At 45.0% G+C, this 25,012-nt stretch overlaps 1 protein-coding gene and 2 pseudogenes across 3 annotated transcripts in view; all 3 read right to left on the minus strand.

Annotated features, from left to right (window-relative positions):
* Window positions 1-2,284: 2,284 nt before the first annotated feature.
* Window positions 2,285-25,012, minus strand: part of LOC311529434 (olfactory receptor 5V1-like) — a 504,463-nt pseudogene continuing 481,735 nt past the window's right edge. The window contains exon 3 of the transcript in view: window positions 2,285-3,037. The product of the transcript in view is annotated as an olfactory receptor 5V1-like (transcript). The remainder of the gene's footprint in view (window positions 3,038-25,012) is intronic.
* LOC311529395 (olfactory receptor 11A1-like) lies at window positions 11,627-12,457 on the minus strand (the record flags this gene model as incomplete). Its single annotated transcript, XM_084645383.1, has 1 exon — window positions 11,627-12,457. One exon carries the CDS (start codon window positions 12,455-12,457, stop codon window positions 11,627-11,629), a length of 831 nt encoding a protein of 276 aa, XP_084501509.1.
* On the minus strand, window positions 21,759-24,008 carry LOC311529396 (olfactory receptor 5V1-like; annotated as a pseudogene). The gene is made up of 2 exons: window positions 23,988-24,008; window positions 21,759-22,475 (listed from the first exon to the last, which is right to left on the minus strand). The product of its transcript is annotated as an olfactory receptor 5V1-like (transcript).

Consider the following 25,012-nt stretch of genomic DNA (forward strand, 5'->3'; position numbering starts at 1 on the left):
CTCTCATTCCTCACCATGGCACACAGGTTTTGACAAACAAACAATCTGTACAGCTGGTCAGAACATGTTTTGGGTTTGGGAAAATGTTCAATTTTCAGCAATCACAAATCTAAAAACTTTCAGCTGAAAATGGAACAATTTTTGGCCAAAAACTGCTGAAACTAAAACATTTTCAAACAAAAACTGCCACCCTCTACAATTTTTGTTTTTGTTTTGGGGGTTTCGGTTTTCTGATGAAAAATCAATATTTTGCAAGGGAAGACTGTACTTTCCATGACAAATTTTATTTAATCAAACTTCAAGTTGTTTGGAATAAGTTTTGATGGAAAATTTTTGACCAGCCCCAATAAACTGGTTTATCTGACTCAGTTAATTATCCATGTGTACAATGTGCATCAGAGTCACATCTTTACATTGCACTAAGGGGTAATAGAGATGGTTGGAAAATAGCGGTCAAATGAAGTTTGGAGGAAAAACAGCCTGAGGGTGGAACTGATGAACACTTTAGTAATATTCCATCCTCATTTTCTGACCAGCTCCATTGTGTACATTAGAGGCCTTGGAAAGTTTGATTCACTAATGTCTGTAGAAATGGATATGAGAGCTTTCCATGGAAGGCACTGCAGAGAAGCAATTATTTGCAAAATAAACGCCATTTAAAAAACTGAAAAGAAGACAAGCCAAATAATTTTCTTTATTTTTGTAATTTTGTTTTCTAAATGATCAAATATATTGAAGTTGTGTGTCAATAGGCAGAATTTTGGACTTTATGTTAAAGCAAAAACATCTTGTTGACAAGCAGATATGAAGCATGGTGGGCCAAATTTTCAACTGGTGTAAATCAATGGCACTCTACTGATGTCACAGGACAATGTACACCAGACTCTACACCTGTGATTATTACAGTTAATTGGAAAATTAGGATTTTTCCCATGAAAATTTTTACAGGAAAAATTCCCATTTGACAAATTCCACCAGGAAACTCCAGGGTGAGAAATGTTGAAAATGTGGGAAAGATTTTGTGCCACCCTCTCTCTCTCTTTACCATTTCCCAACATTTTCCAGGTGGGAAAAGTGAAAATGCTACTTACATGCACAACTTAAGTAATTTTTGCAAGTTGGAAAACAGACAGGAAGTGCAGAAAATCCCACAATTTTGAAACAAATAATTTCAGAAATACCAACAAATGTTCAGGTTTTTTTTCCAGAAGAAAAAATGGCGTTGAAAGTCTGGAAGAGGAACAATTTCAATGAAATATTTCTGTAAATAAAAAAGTAAAAGAAAAAATTGATTAAACCCTAATTTTGCAATGCACATTTTTTGGTTGGACATTTTTGGGCCAGCTCTACTGTAGAGAATCAGGTTCTCATATCTTATCGCATGAATTCCAAAAGCCCAATAGACATTATTGACCTAACCAGTTAACCTTCAACCAGTTAACAGCGCTTCACCCAAGGCACCATTTAAACTGCAAGTACCTCCCTGACCCATATGTAGGAAATTAGAATGACTGATCTATTGTTGCCATGACTTTTTACATAGTGTTAATTTTCAAAAAACCCTACTTTGATTTACTGTGAATTTACTAATCAAAGTTCAAAACTAATGAGAACTAATCACAAGATGATTGTGAAAGTCAATGCTCTGCTGGAATAAGGACTCAGCTCAAAGTGACAAGCTGTTTTCTACCCCACTTCTTCAGACTGGGGAGTGTGGCAGCTGTTCTGCTAGGGTGGAATCCTGCCCTATGCTTGGTACCCCATTGAAGTTAAAATGCAGGACGAGGTCCTTGCTCTCCAAATTGCGATTGGAATCTACGGGACCATTTGTTTAGTGAGGCTTGGATTTTCAAATGGGCCAAAGGGAGTCAGGAATCCAAATCCCATTAAAAATGTGTGGGGTAGATCACTTAATTCCTCCAGGCCACTTTGAAAATCACAGCTGTAAGTCATTATCTAATGGGCCTGAATTACCACTGCTTTGTTCCACTTTGTGCTGTGTAACTCCATCCGCATTCAATGGAGTCATATAGACATAAACCTGGAGTAGCACAGTGGGGAACCAGGCCCCATAGGGGTCGCAGAATCAGGCCCTGAGTCAGAAGTCCAGAATCTAGCCCTGTGACATCAGTGCAATTGGGACCCCCAAGATGAGATTTTCAGAGTTACCCAAGGGATTTGGAGGCAAAATTTCCATCGCATTTGATTGGAACTGCACATCCAAATTCCTTTGGTGGCTCTGAAAATCTCATTCTAAGGCTGACCAGTGCCCCAGTGAAGGTCACTACAGAGTCTGCAAAGGGGTGCCCAATATGCCTATTCCCTGACATTTATGACCCATCACTCTCCTCAAAATCTCTTTCACTTCCATGTTCCGCACACTGTAGGTAATGGGGGTCAGCATGGGGGTGAAGACTCCATCCAGCATGGCCACCAACCTGTCCTGATCCAGCGAGAGGCTGGATGAGCAACATATGTAGCTGAAGATGGTGGTGCTGTAGAACTGATGTACCACCATGAGGTGTGAGGAGGCGCAAGTGGAGAAGGCCTTGTTTTGCCCTCAGCTGACTGGATGGTCCAGAGGGTTTGGATGTAGGAGAGCAGGGTGACCAGAAAGGCACCCAGGCCGAATATCCCCCCTACGATGAGGGTCACCATCTCCCTGAGGTATGTGGAAGTGTAGGATGAAGCCAGCACTGGGGGAATGTCACAGTAATATTGGTTGACTTTGCTGGAGTGGCAAATAGGCAGGGTGCAGGTAGACACTGTGTGCAGGAGGGAGTTGAGGAATCTGGTGACCCACGTCCCTGGCAGTCATCAGAACGGAGAGTCTCTTGCTCCTAATGACCATGTACTGCAAAAGGTTACACATGGCCACTTACCAGTCATAGGCCATCGCCACCAGGAGGAAAACCTCCCTCCCTGCTACAGCCACCAGGAAGTTGACCTGCAACATGCAGCCAGTGAAGGAAATTATGCTGCTCTCTGACAAGAGGTTTTCCAGCATCTTGGGTGTTGTAGCAATGTAGCAGCAGATGTCTTACCAGGAGAAGTTGCGGAGGATGAAGTCCAGCCGGTTGTGCAGCTTAGCCTTGGTCCCTATGGTTAGGATTTGAGGCCATTGCCAGTGAGGGTTATGAGGTACATCAACAGAAAGGCACCAAAAAGAGAGAAGCAAATGGCTGGGCGATTGGAAAGTGCCATAAGGACGAACTTGGCCACGATTGTCCCATTGTCCATTTCTCTGGTTGAAGAGGAGCTCTCCTGCAAAGGGGTAAATGAAAGCTATTTCATAATGTGAAACTCTGTGCATGGGAATGACGGATGGTCTTTGTGTTAAGGCAAAGGAGTGGCGGAGATGGAAGATCTAGGCTCTCATCCACAGGCATGTCTCCACCTGTCTCCCGCCAATAATAAACATTCTTAGTCTGATCCATTTTGGGTGGTTTTTTTGAACCAAATTGAAACTCAGTTAGACATGAAACCCTCTCCTCCTTGGCTGTTTCAGTGGTTCATGGGCATTGTAGTGTGGATGTCTCATGCTTTCATTTTCCTTTCTGAGCTGGACCCCCTGGCTTGATTACATCTCATCTGATTGACTGCAATGGAGGCAGAAACAGGGGAATCTCAACTAGGCGTAGAGAGGTTATTTGACCTCTGTATTTGGAACTGGTGTGTCCATCGCTGGAATCTTCTGCCCATTTCTGGTGTCCACAGTTCATGAAGGATGTTGATAAATTGGGAAGGGGTCAGAGAAGAGACAGAAGAATGACCAAAGGATTAGAAAACCTGCCTTAGTGATAGACTCAAAAAGCTCAATCTATTTAGCTTAACAAAGAGATGGTTAACGGGTGATTTGATCACAGTCTATAAGAACCTACACGGGGAACAAATATTTAATAATGGTATTAGACCCGCAGCAGGGGCCTTCATATGGTATGGGGGAACAGGCAGGTACTGGTCACAGTATTGGTATATAATACTCAAAGTACTCTTTATTGCTTACAAAATAAACCTCATTCATGCCACATTCATACCCCAAACATACAACACCAGAATCCACAGATCAGAATGAAGTCCCGATGGCTAGTTGAGGTTCGGTCAGACCAGATGAGATCAGATCAGATGCAGGGAGCTGGCGGAAAGACCACATCTATATGCAAACAGGGCTCTGGGGTTGTTGAAAGACTACAAATTTCAAATGTGTGAAACCTCCATTTATTATCCACTTTGTGACATCATTAGTCGTTTGTCTCTGATGTTTGGGCCTTTCACCCTGTCATAAATATAAAGGGAAGGGTAACAACCCTTATGTATGCAGTAACCTAAAATCCCTCATGGCCAGAGGTGCAGAATCCCCTTAACTGTAAGGGGTTAATCAGTTCAATTAACCAAGTTGGCACCTGACCAGAAGGACCAATGGGAAAAGAAGATACTTTCAAATCAGGGGGGCAGGGAGGTTTTGTTTGTGCTCTCTTTGTTTGGTTCCCTCTCAGGACACACAGAGAGACAAGCAGGTAAAGCAGCTCCTAAAAAGAACCTGAAATAATCCATCTAAAATTACAGCAATTGGAAGTAATAGCAAGGAAATGTGTTAGATTATCTTTTGTTTTAGCTTGTGAATTTTCCCTATGCTAAGAGGTAATTTTATTCCTGTTTTGTAACTGGGAAGCAGAGTCAGAGGGGAATTCTCTGTGTTTTAAATCTTTTTATTTACCCTGTAAAGTTATCTTCCATCCTGATTTTTCAGGTGTGATTCTTTCACTTTTTTTTAAATAAAATTTGTCTTTTAAGAACCTGATTGCTTTTCAGTGTCCTAAAAACCAGGGATTTGGTCTGTGTTCACTTTGTTAACTTATTGGTTGGTATATTATTCTCAAGCCTCCCCAAGAAAGGGGGTGAAGGGGTTGGGGGGATATTTTGGTGGGGATAGGGCTCCAAATGGCCCCTCCCTGAATGTTTGTTTAAATCACTTGGTGGTAGCAGCAATACTGTCCAAGGACAAGGGACAAGGACAATTTGTGCCTTGGGGAAGTTTTTAACCTAAGCTGGTGGAATATAAACGTAGGAGGTCTTTCATGCCGGTCCCCATGTCTGCACCCCAGAGTTCAGAGTGGGGAGGGGACCCTGACACACCCACAACTCTGTTCCAGGCAGGCCACCATGATCCAAGACATGCCATTTCCTCCAATTCTTATACATTTTTTTATAGCAGTCCAGCTGGTGTTGTTCCTTATTTACTGATTCTTCATATATTTCCCAGGGACATAACAAAGTTGTTTTGTACAAATCGTCCTTACCCACTTGAAATCTTAAGTTCTTGCTTCAGTTACCAACACGCAATGCACGTATTTATGTCAAACACACTCCATCCATACTATGCCTTGATGGCCTATAGCACATTACATGGATATATGGATACATGGATATCTATAGATATCTATAGGTATAGATATAGATCTACATATGTCCCAACAATAGGTGTGACACCCTGGGACCCCAATATTCACCACCATCATGTAATTAGGATATGTTTTGCACAAAGAATGCCTTGTGAGGTATCATTCTAAAAGTCTTGATCTGCTAGACATTAATATCTCATTGGGTTGTATGTGTTATTGTCATATGTGAAGTTATGAGGTTTGGCTATGTATGTATTACTGAAACATGTTGTGAGGTTGAAAACACCCACAAGCAGACTTTCAGGTACAACAGTAAATAGACCAAACAATGTTAATGGATTAATAAATGCACAAAAACAAGGATTACCCCAGGAACTGTGTACAATAGAAACCTCTCAGAGATAGCACTACAGAATGGGAACTGTTTGACCCATGTCACAGCACAAGAGCTTTCCAGAAAGTGGGAAGAAGATGTAAAAGGGGAGAAATGACATCATGATGGTACCTCACTCTTTGTACAACACGGTTTTGTTTATTTACTAAGGTAATGTGCTTTGATTTGTTTGCTATCACTTATAATCACTTAAAATCTATCCTTTTGTAGTTAATAAAATTGTTTTTGTTTTGTCTAAAATCAGTGTGTGGAAATTGTAACTGGGCGGCAGAAAGCTGTTGCATATCTTCCTCCACATTGAGGCAAGGGGTGAATTTCATGAGCTTATGCTGTACAGTTCTCTGTGCGGTGCAAGATGGTATGATGATGGGTTTACACTCCAGAGGGGAGTGCATGCCTTAGGAGTTGGGAGGTGCCTTAGCTGAGCCTTCCCATGCAGAGCTGATTTCAGCATCTGTGTGTAGCTGCAGTTGGGTGTGTGTCTATCTATCTGTATGTGTGCTGGAGGGAGATTGAGGGCCTGTCACAGCAATACAGTGTAAAGGGAGCCCAGGCTGGTGAGTCAGGAGGGCTCAGTGGTACCCCAGTTCCAGGTGGCACCCTGGGGGGAACCGTCAGAATGGGCTCTTCAATCAAGCAGAGAAATGGCTAACAAGATCCAATGCCTGAAAAGTTAAGCTGAACAAATTTAGACTGGAAATAAGGTGTACATTTTTAACAATGAGGGTAAACCACCATTGGAAGAAGTTATCAAGGGTCATGGTGGATACTCCATCACTGACATTTTAAAATCAAGATTGGGATTTTTGTTAAAAGATCTGCTCTAATTCAAATAGGAATTACTTGGGGGAAGTTTTATGGCCTGCGTTATGCAGGAGGCCAGACTAGATGACCACAGTGGTCCCTTCTGGCCTTGGAATGTGTGTATGTTTGAATGGTGCCAGCAGAGGGGCGTCCTCACTGAATCATGGGAGACTTCCGGGAGCCCAGTCCCGGAGCCCAGCCCCCAGAGGAGAACGAAGGAGAGAGGCACCTGAACTACAGCTCCCATGAATTGTTGCAGCAGCTCAGTTGGATGCTCATTGATGGCCAACAGCCCTGCAATAAAATGCTGTGTCTGGGTTGGACAAACTGGCATTTTCATTTCAAATCCTCCTGATCCAGAATAAAATATTTCTTTCCAATTCTCCCTCAGGAAAAAAACCCTGAAACTGTTTGGTTGAACTTCCTGTGGAAAGTGTGGATTCAGCCTGTCATAAATATAAAGGGAAGGGTAAACACCTTTAAAATCCCTCCTGGCCAGAGGAAAAATCCTTTCACCTGTAAAGCGTTATGAAGCTAGGATAACCTCGCTGGCACCTGACCAAAATGACCAATGAGGAGACAAGATACTTTCAAAAGCTGGGAGGAGGGAGAAAAACAAAGGGTCTGTGTCTGTCTGTGTGATGCTTTTGCTGGGGACAGAACAGGAATGGAGTCTTAGAACTTAGTAAGTAATCTAGTTAGATATGCATTAGATTATGATTTCTTTTAATGGCTGCGAAATTAAGTTGTGCTGAATAGAATGAATATTCCTGTCTGTGTGTCTTTTTGTAACTTAAGGTTTTGCCTAGAGGGATTCTCTATGTTTTGAATCTAATTACCCTGTAAGGTATTTACCTTCCTGATTTTACAGAGGTGATTCTTTTTACTGTTTCTTCTATTAAAATGTTTCTTTTCAAGAACTGAATGCTTTTTGCATTGTTCTAAGATCCAAGGGTTTGGGTCTGTGGTCACCTATGCAAATTGGTGAGGATTTTTACCAAACCTTCCCCAGGAAGTGGGGTGCAAGGGTTGGGAGGATTTTTGGGGGAAAGTTGGTTCAAAACAACGTTTTTCCAATAAACCCAGATAAACGTTTGGTGGTGGCAGTGGAAGTCCAAGGGCAAAGGGTAAAATAGTTTGTACCTTGGGGAAGTTCTGACCTAAGCTGGTAATAGTAAGCTTGGGGGGGTTTCATGCAGGTCCCCACATCTGTACCCTAGAGTTCAGAGTGGGGAAGGAACCTTGACACAGCCAAACTGCATTTCCTGTTGAAAAAGCATTGTGATGGACAGTTCCCATGCAGCTCACTCTATTTGCTACTCTCCTCCACTCAAATAGCAGAATATCTTGCTTTAATCATAGAGTCGACTACGTATCTTGTATGCAGTCCAGCCACTTATCAGATACCTTCATCCTTCCTAATGCACAGCTTTGATTGACTTCTCTCCCTGGCAGCTTTCTCTCTATTCTTAATTTAAATAATATCCCTCTAGATTTTGTTTTAGAAACTCCTAAGCTAGAGGTTGATTCCCCTCTGTTTCTGGGAGGGGCTCTTCTGTTGGTACTTGCTTTCTCCACAGATTTTTAAACCTCTCATCTCCAGCATCTTCTCATTCAGGCAATAGGACATGACAACCTGCAACCTCGTGTCACCCACTCTTCCCTTTTAGTTGTCTCCTCATTTCAGTGACAGCTACTGAAGAAGAGTTTGAGTTCAGCTCTCTCCCTTCCCAGTATAACCCACTATAACCAAGGAACTCTTCGGCATCCCTGCCACGGGGTACCGCTTTTGCCAACACACCCACCCACCCACTTTCAAATGGCCCAAGTTAAACACGGTGATATTTTTGACACGGTCTCCCACAGTATTCTTGTCAGCAAGTTAAGGAAGTATGGGCTGGATGAATGCACTATAAGGTGGGTAGAAAGCTGGCTAGATTGTCGGGCTCAACGGGTAGTGATCAATGGCTCCATGTCTAGTTGGCAGCCGGTATCAAGTGGAGTGCCCCAAGGGTCGGTCCTAGGGCCGGTTTTGTTCAATATCTTCATAAATGATCTGGAGGATGGTGTGGATTGCACTCTCAGCAAATTTGCGGATGATACTAAACTGGGAGGAGTGGTAGATATGCTGGAGGGGAGAGATAGGATACAGAAGGACCTAGACAAATTGGAGGATTGGGCCAAAAGAAATCTGATGAGGTTCAATAAGGATAAGTGCAGGGTCCTGCACTTAGGACGGAAGAACCCAATGCACAGCTACAGACTAGGGACCGAATGGCTAGGCAGCAGTTCTGCAGAAAAGGACCTAGGGGTGACAGTGGACGAGAAGCTGGATATGAGTCAGCAGTGTGCCCTTGTTGCCAAGAAGGCCAATGGCATTTTGGGATGTATAAGTAGGGGCATAGCGAGCAGATCGAGGGACGTGATCGTTCCCCTCTATTCGACATTGGTGAGGCCTCATCTGGAGTACTGTGTCCAGTTTTGGGCCCCACACTACAAGAAGGATGCGGATAAATTGGAGAGAGTCCAGCGAAGGGCAACAAAAATGATTAGGGGTCTGGAACACATGAGTTATGAGGAGAGGCTGAGGGAGCTGGGATTGTTTAGCCTGCAGAAGAGAAGAATGAGGGGGGATTTGATAGCTGCTTTCAACTACCTGAAAGGGGGTTCCAAAGAGGATGGCTCTAGACTGTTCTCAATGGTAGCAGATGACAGAACGAGGAGTAATGGTCTCAAGTTGCAGTGGGGGAGGTTTAGATTGGATATTAGGAAAAACTTGTTCACTAAGAGGGTGGTGAAACACTGGAATGCGTTACCTAGGGAGGTGGTAGAATCTCCTTCCTTAGAGGTTTTTAAGGTCAGGCTTGACAAAGCCCTGGCTGGGATGATTTAATTGGGGATTGGTTCTGCTTTTGAGCAGGGGGTTGGACTAGATGACCTTCTGGGGTCCCTTCCAACCCTGATATTCTATGATTCTATGATTCTATGATATGCCACGAACTAACAGCATTCTGCTTCCATTTCAGCAACGAGACAGCACTATTCCCAAGGATTTGTTCTTAACAGACGTGCGGTCACCTAGGGACACTACCTACTAATGGGCTAGAAGATGCATTTCAAATGTGTGGCCGCATGGTCCTTGCAAACAAGCACTGGCTTGGGTATCTGGAGAGCTGCGTTCTGTTCCCAGCTCTGCTGTCTGATGTTGGGTCTCTGTTTCCCCTTTCGCCTCTCAGTCGGGGATTTTCAATCCCCTCCTATGAAAATCCCAGGTTAGAGCCATGCGAGTACCAAAGTGGTTAACAAAGAGGAGGATTTCTCATCTGTCTCCTCTGAATTCGCTACCAGCTCCAGAAGCTAATGAGGAGCGGCTCTGCGGGAGCCCCAGGTTAAATGTCAGCAGCACTCCATTGCCCCCTCCTTTTACTGCCTGACGTCTACCTGGCTGCTTATCTCTCTCCTCTTCGGACAGCACTTTCCGCTGCTGCTACATCAGCTTTGTTTCCTTCCCCGACTAGTGACTTTTGCCAAGCAGCAGCCTCCACCTAACTGGCCATCCCTTGTCCTGGGGCCCAGGCAAACTCTCTCCCCTCCTTCAGATCCCTTTTCCAAACGCATTTCTTCCCCCGCGATCCCTCAGTCAGTAACTCTGTCAGGAATTCCCTTGAGATACTAACATAGTTCAGAAAGAGAGAGAAAGAGAGAAAGGCACTGGACTTCCTATGGTACCAGTCAGGCACTACCTTAATCTGTTCATTCCTTCCACACTCCATCTGTCTCCGTGGCCTGCTGTTACCTGCCCCACCAACTTCTCTTGTCTCAGTTCAAATAGGGAGATCTTTTCTGCATGGACCATGGGCCTCAGGTCTGCACCTAAGAGTTAGGTTGACCTAGCTACACTGCTCAGGACTGGTGATAGCACTTGGTTGTTGTCCTTGTCAGACAACCCATCAACATTGCCCTGGCTGGGGACTCCCCCTCCAGAGGAAGAAATCTCCAGGTGTTTCTTTGGCCGGTTTCAGATCTCTGTGCTCTGTGACGAGCGACCATTTGAATGGTCATTGGGCCAAAGAGAGAGTGTGTGGATTCATACCCTGGTAGTTAGCGCATTCACCTGGGAGGTGGGAAAACCACATGTAAGTCCCTGGTCCAATGATTATTTAATTATTTTAACAAAGTGGAAGAGTTTGACAGGAGAGATGGGGACACATCCTGCCCCTTGCCCCCACCCCAAGCCCCCTAAGCAGCACCCTACCACTCAGCTGAGAGATGGGAGTCCAAGTTCAAATCCATTATCCGCATCAGGCAGAGTGTGGAATGACCCTGGGCCTCCCACATCCCTGGTGAGTACACTAACCCATATTCATGATGAGTTTCAGGCTGAACAAAACCAGACAATAATTATTGAATGACTCTAGGCACTGAGACTGAAAAAGTGAAAACTTTATAACTGCTAAAACAGAAATTGTCTCCAGCACATGCAAAGACATACAAAGTAAACAGTCTTAAATCAAATTCTAGTATGTTCTCAAGCTGCATTTTTCTTTCTTTGCCAGTCTGTAGTGTATAGAAAATTTTTATAATTTTGTATGGAAATATTTTTTTCGTCAGTTTGAGTGTGCACGGTGAAATCAACACGTACTGATATTTACAGATTAAAATCGAATGCTTCCAAGCCTCTTTGTACTGTGCACAACAATTATTATATAAAGTGGGTACAATGGGTAGATTAGATTTGAATGGCATGTTATTTTAATAGGTGAAATCCTGCTCCATTGAAGTCAATGGGAGTTTTGCTATTCATTTCAGCAGGGCCAGGATATCACCCAATATTTTTGACCCTGGAGGAGTCTTGATGATCTCACTCTATCGGGTTAGCAACTCCCTTCTTCTTTGCCACAAGTCATCACTAGCTATTCTGAAGAAATGACCACACAACACCAAAGAGAACGATCCATTTCCCACATTTCCCACTCCTCAGTTTATTGCCATTTCACTGACAGCTAAAACAATGACCGAACAGTCTCTAAATTCTTGTGAAAGCTGTAAATTTACTGACTGCTTTTCTTAGGGCCTTTTTTACCTCCTTGTTCCTCAGGCTGTAGATGAATGGATTGAGCAGGGGCGTCAGAATGGTGTAGAAGATGGAGAACACTTTGTTCAGGTCTTGCAGTGTCTTAGTTTTGGGGAGGAGATAAACAATGATCAGGGTTCCATAGAAAGTTGTAATCACAATGAGGTGAGAGGAGCAGGTGGAAAAGGCCTTTTGCCGCCCGGTGGTGGAAGGGATTCTCAGGATGGAGGTGATGATACAAATGTAAGATGTTACAGTTAGTAGAAATGGAGGCAGTGAACATACACCCGACAGGACAACACCCAAAAGTTTTATCAGACGGGTGTCGCTGCAGGAGAGATCTATCACTGGGGTTAAGTCACAAAAGAAGTGATCAATCTTACCAGGGCCACAGAAAGGCAGTTGTGACATCAAAGAAGTTATTATGGTAATAGGCAAAAACCCATTTATCCAAGACCCAGCTGCTAGCAGGACACAGAATCTGCCATTCATACGGGCTCCATAGTACAGTGGTTTACATATTGCTAAATACCGATCATAAGACATTGCAGCTAAGAGATAACATTCTGTGGCTCCAAATAAACCAAACAAATAATATTGTGTGAGGCAGCGCTGGACAGAAATGGTTCTGTCCCCCGTCAGGAGACTGGCCAGCAGCCTGGGCAGGATGGTGGAGGTGTAGCACGTCTCCAAGCAGGACAAGTTCCCCAGGAAGAAATACATGGGAGTGTGCAAGTGCTGATCAGTTACAATGAGTGTGATGATGAGGATGTTCCCTACCATGCTCAAAATGTAGATAACTGAAAAAAGAAGAAAGAGAAGAATTTGCAGCTCATGGAGATCCCCAAATCCCAGTAGAATGAATTCTCTAGCCGTTTTATTGCTCCAGACTGGACCGGCCATAGGTAGTAGTTAAAGAAAATCCCACATCCCCTGAAAGAGAACATAAAAATATATTTGAAGATTAATACACCAGCAGCAAATAATGCCATAAGATTCTTTTTTTTAATGTCTTCTGCTGGTCACTAGAGGAATGCAACCCAAGCTGTAAACTGACAGACAACTCAATGTCTGTAACAGATTTGTGATCTCCAAGAACAGCAGCTTAAAGACAGTCGTTCTAGGTGGACGCTGAGTTTATGACACCAAATATCAGGCTAGGTATTCATCCGGTACAGAAGTACAGGTTATATCAGCCTGAAGAACTGCATGGAAAGCACCGGAAGTCCTTTTTATTACTGACCTTGGCACAGAAAGCGGGAATGTGCTAATAAAGTTTGTGGATGACATGAAGCTGGGAGGTATTGCCAATACAGAGAGGGACTGGGATATCAGACAGGAAGATCTGGATGACCTTGTAAACTGGCGTAATAGTAATAAGATGAAATTTAATCGTGAAAAGTGCAAGGTCATGCATTTAGGGATTAATAACAAGAATTTCTGTTACAAACTGGGGACGCATCACTTGGAAGTAACAGGAGGAGAAGGACCTCAGAGTATTGGTTGATCACAGGATGACTATGAGCCGCCAATGTGATACGGCCGTGAAAAAAGCTAATGCGGTCTTGGGATGCATCAGGCGAGGTGTTTCCAGTAGAGCTAAGGGGGTGTTAGTTGTACCATTATACAAGGTACTGGTGAGACCTCATCTGGAATACTGTGTGTAGTTCTGGTCTCCCATGTTTAAGAAGGATGAATTCAAACTGGAACTGGTACAGAGAAGGGCTACTAGGATGATCCGAGGAATGGAAAACCTGTCCTATGAAAGGAGACTCAATGAGCTTGGCTTGTTTAGCCTAACTAAAAGAAGGCTGAGAGGCGATATGACTGCTATCTCTAAATATATCAGAGGGATAAATACTGGAGAGGGAGAAGAATTATTTAAGCTCAGTACATAAGTCAGGGGTTTGTTACAGGAGTTGGTGGGTGAGATTCCGTGGCCTGTGTTGTGCAGGAGGTTAGACTAGACGATCATAATGGTCCCTTCTGACCTTAAAGTCTATGATTCTATGATTCTATAACAACAATCTTTTATTTTATTTTTGTGCTGGCTTTAAGAAAATTGGTCAGCTTCATGGAGCTGCATGAATTGGTCATGTTCTACAACAGGGGTTCTCAAACTGGGGGTCATGACCCCTCAGGGGGTCATGAGGTTATTATGTGGGGTATAGTGAGCTGTCAGCTTCCACCCCCAAACCCCGCTTTGCCTCCAACATTTATAATAGTTTTAAATTTTTTTTAAAATGTTATTTTAATTTATAAGGGGGGTTGCACTCAGAGGCTTGCTGTGTGAAAGGGCTCACCAATACAAACGTTTGAAAACCAGAACATTAAAATATTTGGAAAGCCCATTCAATGTATTCTTTGCAGGGGTGTTTTGTTTGATCCCACCCCATACTGCCCTGGTCTGCAGAATGCAAGCCATGAGCATCAAACTGTGATTTCAAAGGACCGAGCATTTACATGGTGAACCAGAATGGCCAGAGTTACACTATCAAGAACTCAAAAACAACCCAAAGATAAAATTCAGAGGTTTGAAAAGGGATATCCCCCTGCCTTAGCATATAGGACAATTAAATAGCTAATTAAATGGGTGGGTTGGAAGAAAGCTGCTTTGTGCACCTACCTCTTAAGTAGCTTGTGCAGGAGACAGGATACTACACTGCGTGGATCAGTGATCTCATCTGATCAAGCTGTTCCTATGGTTCCAAACTATACTCTTCAGGGTGATATTTCCAAACCTGCCTTGGGGAGCGGGGTGCACAGTAAAGAGGGTATGCAAAGCTCAGCCTATACAGCTAAATAATTGTTAGCATCTATCTAGCACTAAGTTTCTCAACAGCTCAGGGAGGCAGATCCCCTCCTGAAAGGTAAAACACAGCAGTGAGCAGAGAGGATGGACTTTATCAGCTGCTCACTCTTGTCCATCTGCAATTCTGATTTACCTGAAAAGAGTTGTGAAGGTTGATTCACCTCTAAAAAGGGTCTATTTCAAGCTGGAATAGTTTGATAGGACTCCTTTTTCAGGATGAAGGTTCTACTGTTCGTCTTCTAATGTCATCTCTCCATGCAGCTGATTTCCTTCAACAAGCAGATTCCAGTTTGGATGTCCTAGTTCTGCTGCGTGTTTTTTGTAAGTTGTGCCTTGTCTAAAAGTGCCAGTCTCTGGTGTCTCATTATTTACCCTTCTTGCAAGAAGGTGAAATCTCCCAGGACACTTCTGCAGATGGGATTTTTGAATCCATGTCTAGGACACTGGGACATTGTTAAGAACATCAAACTCTTAACCTCAAAGGGAACGAGTTGGAGGACATAGAACTTCTAACCTTCTTCATTTTCTCTCTCTTTACCACATATATTAAATGCCTCCAAACTTTGTGAAAGCAGAGTTAAGGTTGCCCAGAGGTGAATCGTGCCCTTCCAGAATGGGGAAAGTCATTAAACTTAAACCTCTGAAAACCAGGCAGTGCAGAGTTAAAGGACACCTGTGTCACTGCAACATGACTTTAACTCCGCTTCCTGGAGCAGGCAATAGCCATCACATCTAAGTATGTCGTGGGGGTGCAAAGGTTAAACTACCGACGGAAGTGGTAGGATTTTCTAGCTCTTGATGTCTCCAGATCAAGACCAGAATATGCTTTTGTCAAACATTAGTTATTAGACTCAATGCAAAAATGACTGGAGAAATTCTCTGGCTTGTTATACAGGAGGTCAGGCTACAGGATCTGTCAGTCCCCTCTGACTCTGAAATCTACGAACCCATAATCGAGAGATGTGAGGAAGGACTAAGAGAATAGGGTGTTGTTGGGGGGTGTCCCACAGATTTGAATTCCAGCCTGTGTCTGCCTGTGCTCCAAGTGTGTTCGTGGTATGAGGCGTAGCTGTGTTGAACCGTGGAGGGATTTGCTGGAGCAGCTGGTGATGAGATCTGTTGCTGTGCTATGAAGCTGCGCTTTGAGAGATCGATGGCTCATTGCATCACTGAGTCCTGTCGGAGGGGCCAATGGAACTCTTTGGACCAGGCTCATGCATGGGGGACAGGAATAGGGGATCAAACACCCCCAGAGAAGCAGGGCCCCCCAGATCCCAACTGGGGCTGGGGCAGCTGCTGCCCATTCCCTCCTTTGTCTGAGGTGTGTTCCTCTTTGTCTCCTGGCCATTGCCCTGAGCAATGGGGCTGTGAATAAGAGGTGTCTCTCCTTATCTCCCCACCCCCATACCAACCAGCTGGATGGGAGCAGGGGAGGGGAGGGGCAAGGGGTGGAGGCTTCACACCGGATAGGGGAATGTGGAGGTGACAAGCCCCCTTCCATCCACAGCCATGTCCCCCTTCCAGTGTTTCTCCCCTCCCCTTACTCTCCCCCACCCTCAATCCTCTCCCCTATCTCCCATCCACATTAATCCACGAGTCGTAGAGTTCAAAGCCAGAAGGGACCATAGGGAAAATTAGGAGCTCTAGTCTGACTCCCGTATACCACAGGCCATTGCATGTCACCTGGCTACCCATGTTTTGGACCCAATAACTAGCATTTGGCTAAAGTATCTTCCGGAATGGCAGCCAGTCTTGGTCTGAATATATCACGAGATGGAGAATCCACCACTGGTTTGTTCCAATGGTCAATCACCCACACTGTTAAAAAGATGGGACTTATTTCTAATTTGAATTGGTCCGGCTTCGTCTTCCAACCGTTGGTTCTTGTACTTCCTCTCTCGACTGTCGTTTCTGATGTTGTACAGAGGATGATACTGAATCAAATGCCTTGCACAAGTCTAAGTAGATCATGTCGGAGTTCCCTTTGCCAACCCAACTTGTCATCTCAAAGAATGAAGTCAGGTTAGTTTGACAAGATCGGGTTTCCATACGACCATGTTGACTGACATTAATTATATTCCTAGCCTTTAATTCTTTATCGGTTGAACCCTGGATCAGCTTTTCTGGTATTTTGCCCAGGATTGTTGTCAGGACAACCAGCCTATCAGTACCCAATCACCCTGCTTGCCTTTTTTGAATATTGGCACAAGATTATCTCCCTCAACCCCCACCCCTTGCCATGGCCCCAAACCCATCTCCTGTCTCCTCCCCCACCCCACACATTCACTCTCACTCTTCACCCTCTAATATTTCCTAGCTCTGAATCCAAAATAAGGATCTGGAAATGCAATGAGTAGCTCACCTTAGAGGCAGGGTATGTCAGAAATCCCTTGACCAAATGACCCTTCAACTTGTTTGTCTTACATTGCACTCGGTTCCATTGCTCAGCATGGCAGAAATACTCACTGGTAAGTGGAGTCTTTCCATTTCCCTCTGTTTGATCAAGGCTAATGTACTTGACAATGCTGCTAAAATAAAACCAGGGGTGCACATCGATTTTAGAGCCCTTTGAAATGATGCTGTCAAACCAGAAATTTTGGTTTCAGGGCAAAACGCCTCACAGGAACCCTTCAGAATGCGGGGACAGTGCCCAGGGCCCATGCTCCGAGAACTGCCAAGGACAGAGCTCAGCTCACAGTGCACGGGTGTAACTTCGGTTCAGCAACCATCGCGTGTGACCTTTGAATTCTTGGGACAGCAGACCCACAAAGGTTCACTCTCTTTGACCTGCTTTCCTGATGCGCTGACCTGGAGTCCCTAACGTAACCCTCAAGAGCTGTGACGCTTCCTGCGGGTACCCAGGGCTGTGTGGTATCCTGTTACCACTTGCCTTGAGCGTGAGGCAGTCTTGTGCCTGACGAGAATCTGCCGACCATGGGCAATACCAGCGCTCCCCCTAGGCCTAGGCAGGCCCACTGTCAATCTACAGGCTAGCGATAGGCTTGCTCTGATCCTTGAGCCCTCCGGAGCATCCAGCCCCTGTTCCACTGGGCCCTCACAGTATTCACAGATCCGCGGTTCCAAAGAAGCCGTGCACCCCTCTCACCAGTTTCACCTCAGCTCGTGGGGGGTATGGATCAGCGTTGACATTGCACTCCCCGTCAGGGCCCGGCCCGAGCTGGGGGAGGAACCATCCAACCAGCGGACCAAATTCGGCGATGAATCCACTCACGTGCTGCCTGAGGCACGTTGTGCATATACAAAGAAGACAACCTCAGCTCATTGCTCTGCTTAACACAGATCTGCTTATAGTGAAATCAAAAATAGGTTTCATTAACAACACACTGAATAAGCCCTGGAAACAAACGGTTCCATATAAAATAAAATCATAACACGCATCCTAGTGCCTAGACATAATTCACAAGATATTCTCATGTCTGCCACAGCAGTGGTTTTCAAACATTTTTTCTGGGGACCCATTTGAAGAAAATTGTTGATGCCCACGACCCAACGGAGTTGGGGATGTGGGGTTTGGGGTGTGGGAGGGGCTCAGGGCTGGGACAGAGGATTGGAGTGCGGGGGTGGGGGCTGTGGGGTGGGGCTGGGAATGAGGGGTTCAGGGTACGGAAGGGAGCTCTGGACTGGGGCAGGGGGTTGGGGTGTGGGGTTGGGGTGCAGGCTTACCTCTGGCGGCTCCTGGTCAGCAGCACAGTGGGGGTGCGGAGGCAGGCTTCCTGCCTGTCCTGGCACCGCGGAACATGCTGCACCCCGGAAGCGGCCAGCCGCAGGTCTGGCTCCTAGGTGGAGGCACGCAAGAAGCTTTTCGTGGCTCTCGCCCACAGGCACCGCCCACACCCCCAGTGAAGCCCAGTGATCAGGGCGGGGGAAGTACGTGGAGCCACATGGCCCCACTGCCTAGAAGCCAGACCCGCTGCTGGCCACTTCCGGGGCGCAGCGTGGTGTCGAAACCGGTAGGTAGTACTCTGCCTTAGCTGGGCAGCACCACCAACGGGACTTTTAACTTCCCAGTCGGCGGTGCTGACCAGAGCAACCCAGTGCCTGACATGCCGCCACCCAGTACTAGGTTGCGACCTGAAGTTTGAAAAACGCTGTTCTACAGTATTGCTAAGCCACGCTCCACAGGCAGGCTGGCTGTGACCCCTCTTTCTTAAAAGGTCTCCACCTCAGGGACTTCTCTTGGGGTTCCTTTGTCTTCGTAAAGCCTCAGGCCCGCACCTGGCCCAGACAGCAAACAGACACCCATCTCCCCGGATGGTCGGTGTTTGATATGCTCGACTCGGGTGACTTTAATGGTTTTGGAACCAAAGAGTTTACGTCTCTCAAACTATCGCCTGTGCAAACACCTTGCAGTAATTATGATGACCAGTGAGCTACTGTATATAACTGACCTAAGGGATCCCTGTAAAAGTCTATGGACCCCTCTGCCAGTTTACACCCTGAGGTCTCTGTGTCACACAGGCTTCACCCAAAGGGAAAGCGGGTGCTGCGCACTCGCCGAGATAAATCCTGAGCGACTGAGAAGTTTGGGGCAGAGCCGAGCCATAGTTTGAGGCCCAGCTGTTCTTCTAAGGAGTTTATTGGTTTTTGCAAATGTTGTTGCTTTGGGGGAAAGGGGAGGTTTGTATCTCAGGAATCTCTGGTTCAGATTTGGAGCTCTAATGTTACCTAGCTGCCCCATGAGGCAGGGCAAATTTAGAAGCACTTAGATTGATACCTCTGTAAAGAGAAAGGGAAGCTCAAACCTAATTACAGCTAGGCTGGGAAGAATTAATTAAAAAAATAATTTGTTGGGGCAACAGGGCCTCCTTGTTCCTGGTTCTGTCTCAGTCTACAAACTACGCAGAGACCCCTGTGCTGGACCAATACTTTGTGCAGTTTATTTACATCCCCACCTCTTCCTGCCCCATTCCGCCCTCTTCCTTGAGTGTGCTGCATCCTCGCTCCTCCCACGCCCAGAGCTTCCTGCGTGTCGTGAAACAGCTGATCGCGGGAGGCAGGAGGCACGGGGAGGGAAGGGGAGGTGTTGATCGTCTGAGCCTGCTGGTGGGCAGGAGGTGCTGGGGGAAAGAGGGGGTCTGATGGGGGCGCTGCTGGTGGGTGTTCAGCACTCACCATTTTTTCCCTGTGGTGCTCCACCCTCGGAGCACCCACGGAGTCGGCACCGATGCTGGGGACAGCAATCTCTCTTTCCCCTTACTACCTGCTTCCCCCCTTTCTATCTCCTTCCTGTGCCTATTTGTGGGCTCTGCCTAGTGGCTCAATTAGCCTTCCTGCCCGGCCTCACCTATGAATTAGGCACAGCTCTGCTTTGTCAGCTCCATTCTGCAGGGCTTGACCCAGAGCCCGGACTCAGCCTTTCTTGCCTCGCACTCTGTCAGAGGGATAATACTGGTGTTTAGTTTCCAGCATTATTTTGAGTTTTTGATTTTCACAGTCATGCAAAATCATGGGAGGGTCAGACAATAATTGTTTAATGACAGCCGTCACGGAGATTCAAACCAGTAAAGTTTTATAACCATTAAAACACCAATTGTCAACTCCCATGTCAAACTCCACAGAGACCATAACCTTAAATCAAACTCCAACACATCCTCAAGCAGCGTTTTTCTTTCTTTGCCTCTCTGCACGTTTCCATGATGGTTGATGGAAATAGTTGTGCGCGTACGGGGAAATCGACATCTATCGACATTTCCCAATAAAAATGGACTCCTTCCAAGCCTAAATACACGACAGCTGGCACTGCAAAAACATCTTGTTAACAAGCAGATATGAAGCATGGTGGGCCAAACTTTCAACTGGTGTAAATCAGTGGCACTCTACTGATGTCACAGGACAATGTACACCAGACTCTACACCTCTGATTATTACAGTTAATTAGAAAGTTAGGATTTTTTCCCATGACAATTTTTACAGGAAAAATTTCCATTTGACAAATTCCACCAGGAAACTCCAGGGTGAGAAATGTTGAAAATGTGGGAAAGATTTTGTGGCACCCTCTCTCTCACACTTTACCATTTCCCAACATTTTCCAGGTGGGAAAAGTGAAAATGCTACTTACATGCACAACTTAAGTAATTTTTGCAAGTTGGAAAACAGACAGGAAGTGCAGAAAATCCCACAATTTTGAAACAAATAATTTCAGAAATACCAACAAATGTTCAGGTTTTTTTTCCAGAAGAAAAAATGGCGTTGAAAGTCTGGAAGAGGAACAATTTCAATGAAATATTTCTGTAAATAAAAAAGTAAAAGAAAAAATTGATTAAACCCTAATTTTGCAATGCACATTTTTTGGTTGGACATTTTTGGGCCAGCTCTACTGTAGAGAATCAGGTTCTCATATCTTATCGCATGAATTCCAAAAGCCCAATAGACATTATTGACCTAACCAGTTAACCTTCAACCAGTTAACAGCGCTTCACCCAAGGCACCATTTAAACTGCAAGTACCTCCCTGACCCATATGTAGGAAATTAGAATGACTGATCTATTGTTGCCATGACTTTTTACATAGTGTTAATTTTCAAAAAACCCTACTTTGATTTACTGTGAATTTACTAATCAAAGTTCAAAACTAATGAGAACTAATCACAAGATGATTGTGAAAGTCAATGCTCTGCTGGAATAAGGACTCAGCTCAAAGTGACAAGCTGTTTTCTACCCCACTTCTTCAGACTGGGGAGTGTGGCAGCTGTTCTGCTAGGGTGGAATCCTGCCCTATGCTTGGTACCCCATTGAAGTTAAAATGCAGGACGAGGTCCTTGCTCTCCAAATTGCGATTGGAATCTACGGGACCATTTGTTTAGTGAGGCTTGGATTTTCAAATGGGCCAAAGGGAGTCAGGAATCCAAATCCCATTAAAAATGTGTGGGGTAGATCACTTAATTCCTCCAGGCCACTTTGAAAATCACAGCTGTAAGTCATTATCTAATGGGCCTGAATTACCACTGCTTTGTTCCACTTTGTGCTGTGTAACTCCATCCGCATTCAGTGGAGTCATATAGACATAAACCTGGAGTAGCACAGTGGGGAATCAGGCCCCATAGGAGTCGCAGAATCAGGCCCTGAGTCAGAAGTCCAGAATCTAGCCCTGTGACATCAGTGCAATTGGGACCCCCAAGATGAGATTTTCAGAGTTACCCAAGGGATTTGGAGGCAAAATTTCCATCGCATTTGATTGGAACTGCACATCCAAATTCCTTTGGTGGCTCTGAAAATCTCATTCTAAGGCTGACCAGTGCCCCAGTGAAGGTCACTACAGAGTCTGCAAAGGGGTGCCCAATATTCCCTGACATTTATGACCCATCACTCTCCTCAAAATCTCTTTCACTTCCATGTTCCGCACGCTGTAGGTAATGGGGGTCAGCATGGGGGTGAAGACTCCATCCAGCATGGCCACCAACCTGTCCTGATCCAGCGAGAGGCTGGATGAGCAACATATGTAGCTGAAGATGGTGGTGCTGTAGAACTGATGTACCACCATGAGGTGTGAGGAGGCGCAAGTGGAGAAGGCCTTGTTTTGCCCTCAGCTGACTGGATGGTCCAGAGGGTTTGGATGTAGGAGAGCAGGGTGACCAGAAAGGCACCCAGGCCGAATATCCCCCCTAAGATGAGGGTCACCATCTCCCTGAGGTACGTGGAAGTGTAGGATGAAGCCAGCACTGGGGGAATGTCACAGTAATATTGGTTGACTTTGCTGGAGTGGCAAATAGGCAGGGTGCAGGTAGACACTGTGTGCAGGAGGGAGTTGAGGAATCTGGTGACCCACGTCCCTGGCAGTCATCAGAACGCAGAGTCTCTTGCTCCTAATGACCATGTACTACAAAGGGTTACACATGGCCACTTACCAGTCATAGGCCATCACCGCCAGAAGGAAAACCTCCCTCCCTGCTACAGCCACCAGGAAGTTGACCTGCAACATGCAGCCAGTGAAGGAAATTATGTTGCTCTCTGACAAGAGACTCAAAGTACTCTTTATTGCTTACAAAATAAACCTCATTCACGCCACAGTCCTACAGCCCAAACATACAACACCAGAATCCACAGATCAGAATGAAGTTCTGATGGCTAGTTGAGGTTCGGTCAGATCAGATGAGATCAGATCAGATGCGGGGAGCCGGCGGAAAGACCACATCAATATCCAAACAGGGCTCTGGGGATGTTGAAAGACTCCAAATTTCAAATGTGTGAAACCTCCATTTATTATCCACTTTGTGACATCATTAGTTGTTTGTCTCTGGTGTTTGGGCCTTTCACCCTGTCATAAATATAAAGGGAAGGGTAACAACCCTTATGTATGCAGTAACCTAAAATCCCTCATGGCTAGAGGTACAGAATCCCCTTACCTGTAAGGGGTTAATCAGTTCAATGAACCTAGTTGGCACCTGACCAGAAGGACCAATGGGAAAAGAAGATACTTTCAAATCAGGGGGCAGGGAGGTTTTGTTTGTGCTCTCTTTGTTTGGTTCCCTCTCAGGACACACAGAGAGACCAAGCAGGTAAAGCAGCTCCTAAAAAGAACCTGAAATAATCCATCTAAAATTACAGCAATTGGAAGTAATAGCAAGGAAATGTGTTAGATTATCTTTTGTTTTAGCTTGTGAATTTTCCCTATGCTAAGAGGTAATTTTATTCCTGTTTTGTAACTGGGAAGCAGAGTCAGAGCGGAATTCTCTGTGTTCTAAATCTTTTTATTTACCCTGTAAAGTTATCTTCCATCCTGATTTTTCAGGTGTGATTCTTTCACTTTTTTTTAAATAAAATTTGTCTTTTAAGAACCTGATTGCTTTTCAGTGTCCTAAAGACCAGGGATTTGGTCTGTGTTCACTCTGTTAACCTATTGGTTGGTATATTATTCTCAAGCCTCCCCAGAAAAGGGGGTGAAGGGGTTAGGGGGGATATTTTGGTGGGGATAGGGCTCCAAGTGGCCCCTCCCTGAATGTTTATTTAAATCACTTAGTGGATACTGTCCAAGGACAGGGAAAGGAATTTGTGCCTTGGGGAAGTTTTTAACCTAAGCTGGTGGAATGTAAACTTAGGGGGTCTTTCATGCAGGCCCCCACATCTGTACCCCAGAGTTCAAAATGGGGAGGAATGCTGACACACCCACAACTCAGTTCAGGCAGGCCACCATGATCCAAGGCATGCCATTTCCTCCAATTCTTATACATTTTTTATAGCAGTCCAGCTGGTTCCTTATTTGCTGATTCTTCATATATTTCCCAGGGACATAACAAAGTTGTTTTGTACAAATCCTCCTTACCCACTTGAAATCTTAAGTTCTTGCTTCAGTTGCCAACACGCAATACACATATTTGTGTCAAACACACTCCATCCACTCTATGCCTTGATGGCCTATAGCACATTACATGGATATATGGATACATGGATATCTATCTATCTATCTATCTATCGATCTATCTATCTATCTATAGATATATATAGATCTACACATATCCCAACAATGGGTGTGACACCCTGGTACCCCAATATTCACCACCGTCATGTAATTAGGATATGTTTTGCACAAAGTATGCCTTGTGAGGTATCATTCTAAAAGTCTTGATCTGCTAGACATTAATATCTCATTGGGTTGTATGTGTTATTGTCATATGTGAAGTTATGAGGTTTGGCTATGTATGTGTTACTGAAACAGGTTGTGAGGTTGAAAACACCCACAAGCAGACTTTCAGGTACAACAATAAAAAGGCCAAACAATGTTAATGGATTAATAAATGCACAAAAACAAGGATTACCCCAGGAACTGTGTACAATAGAAACCTCTCAGAGATAGCACTACCGAATGGGGACTGTTTGACCCATGTCACAGCACAAGAGCTTTCCAGAAAGTGGGAAGAAGATATAAAAGGGGAGAAATGGCATCATGATGGTATCTCACTCTCCCTAGAACACCACACCTGGAAACACCTGGGAAACCAAGCTGCAAAACCAAAGCAACTTGTGCCTTAAGAGTCTACCAGCCAGTTTATCACTCAGGATGAGAATTTGCTATTTCATATCCTTCTTATCTCGTATGTTAAGATCACTTTGCGGTTTTGTTTATTTACGAAGGTAATCTGCTTTGATTTGTTTGTTATCACTTATAATCACTTAAAATCTATCCTTTTGTAGCTAATAAACTTGTTTTTGTTTTGTCTAAAACCAGTGTGTGGAAATCATAACTGGGCGGCAGAAAGCTATTGCATATCTTCCTCCACATTGAGGCAAGGGGTGAATTTCATGAGCTTATGCTGTACAGTTCTCTGTGCGGTGCAAGATGGTATGATGATGGGTTTACACTCCAGAGGGGAGTGCATGCCTTAGGAGTTGGGAGGTGCCTTAGCTGAGCCTTCCCATGCAGAGCTGATTTCAGCATCTGTGTGTAGCTGCAGTTGGGTGTGTGTCTATCTATCTGTATGTGTGCTGGAGGGGGATTGAGCGCCTGTCACAGCAATACAGTGTAAAGGGAGCCCAGGCTGGTGAGTCAGGAGGGCTCAGTGGTACCCCAGT

This window comes from Lepidochelys olivacea (assembly GCF_965140295.1).
Source record: "Lepidochelys olivacea isolate rLepOli2 genome assembly, chromosome: 13".
NCBI classification, from domain to species: domain Eukaryota; kingdom Metazoa; phylum Chordata; order Testudines; family Cheloniidae; genus Lepidochelys; species Lepidochelys olivacea.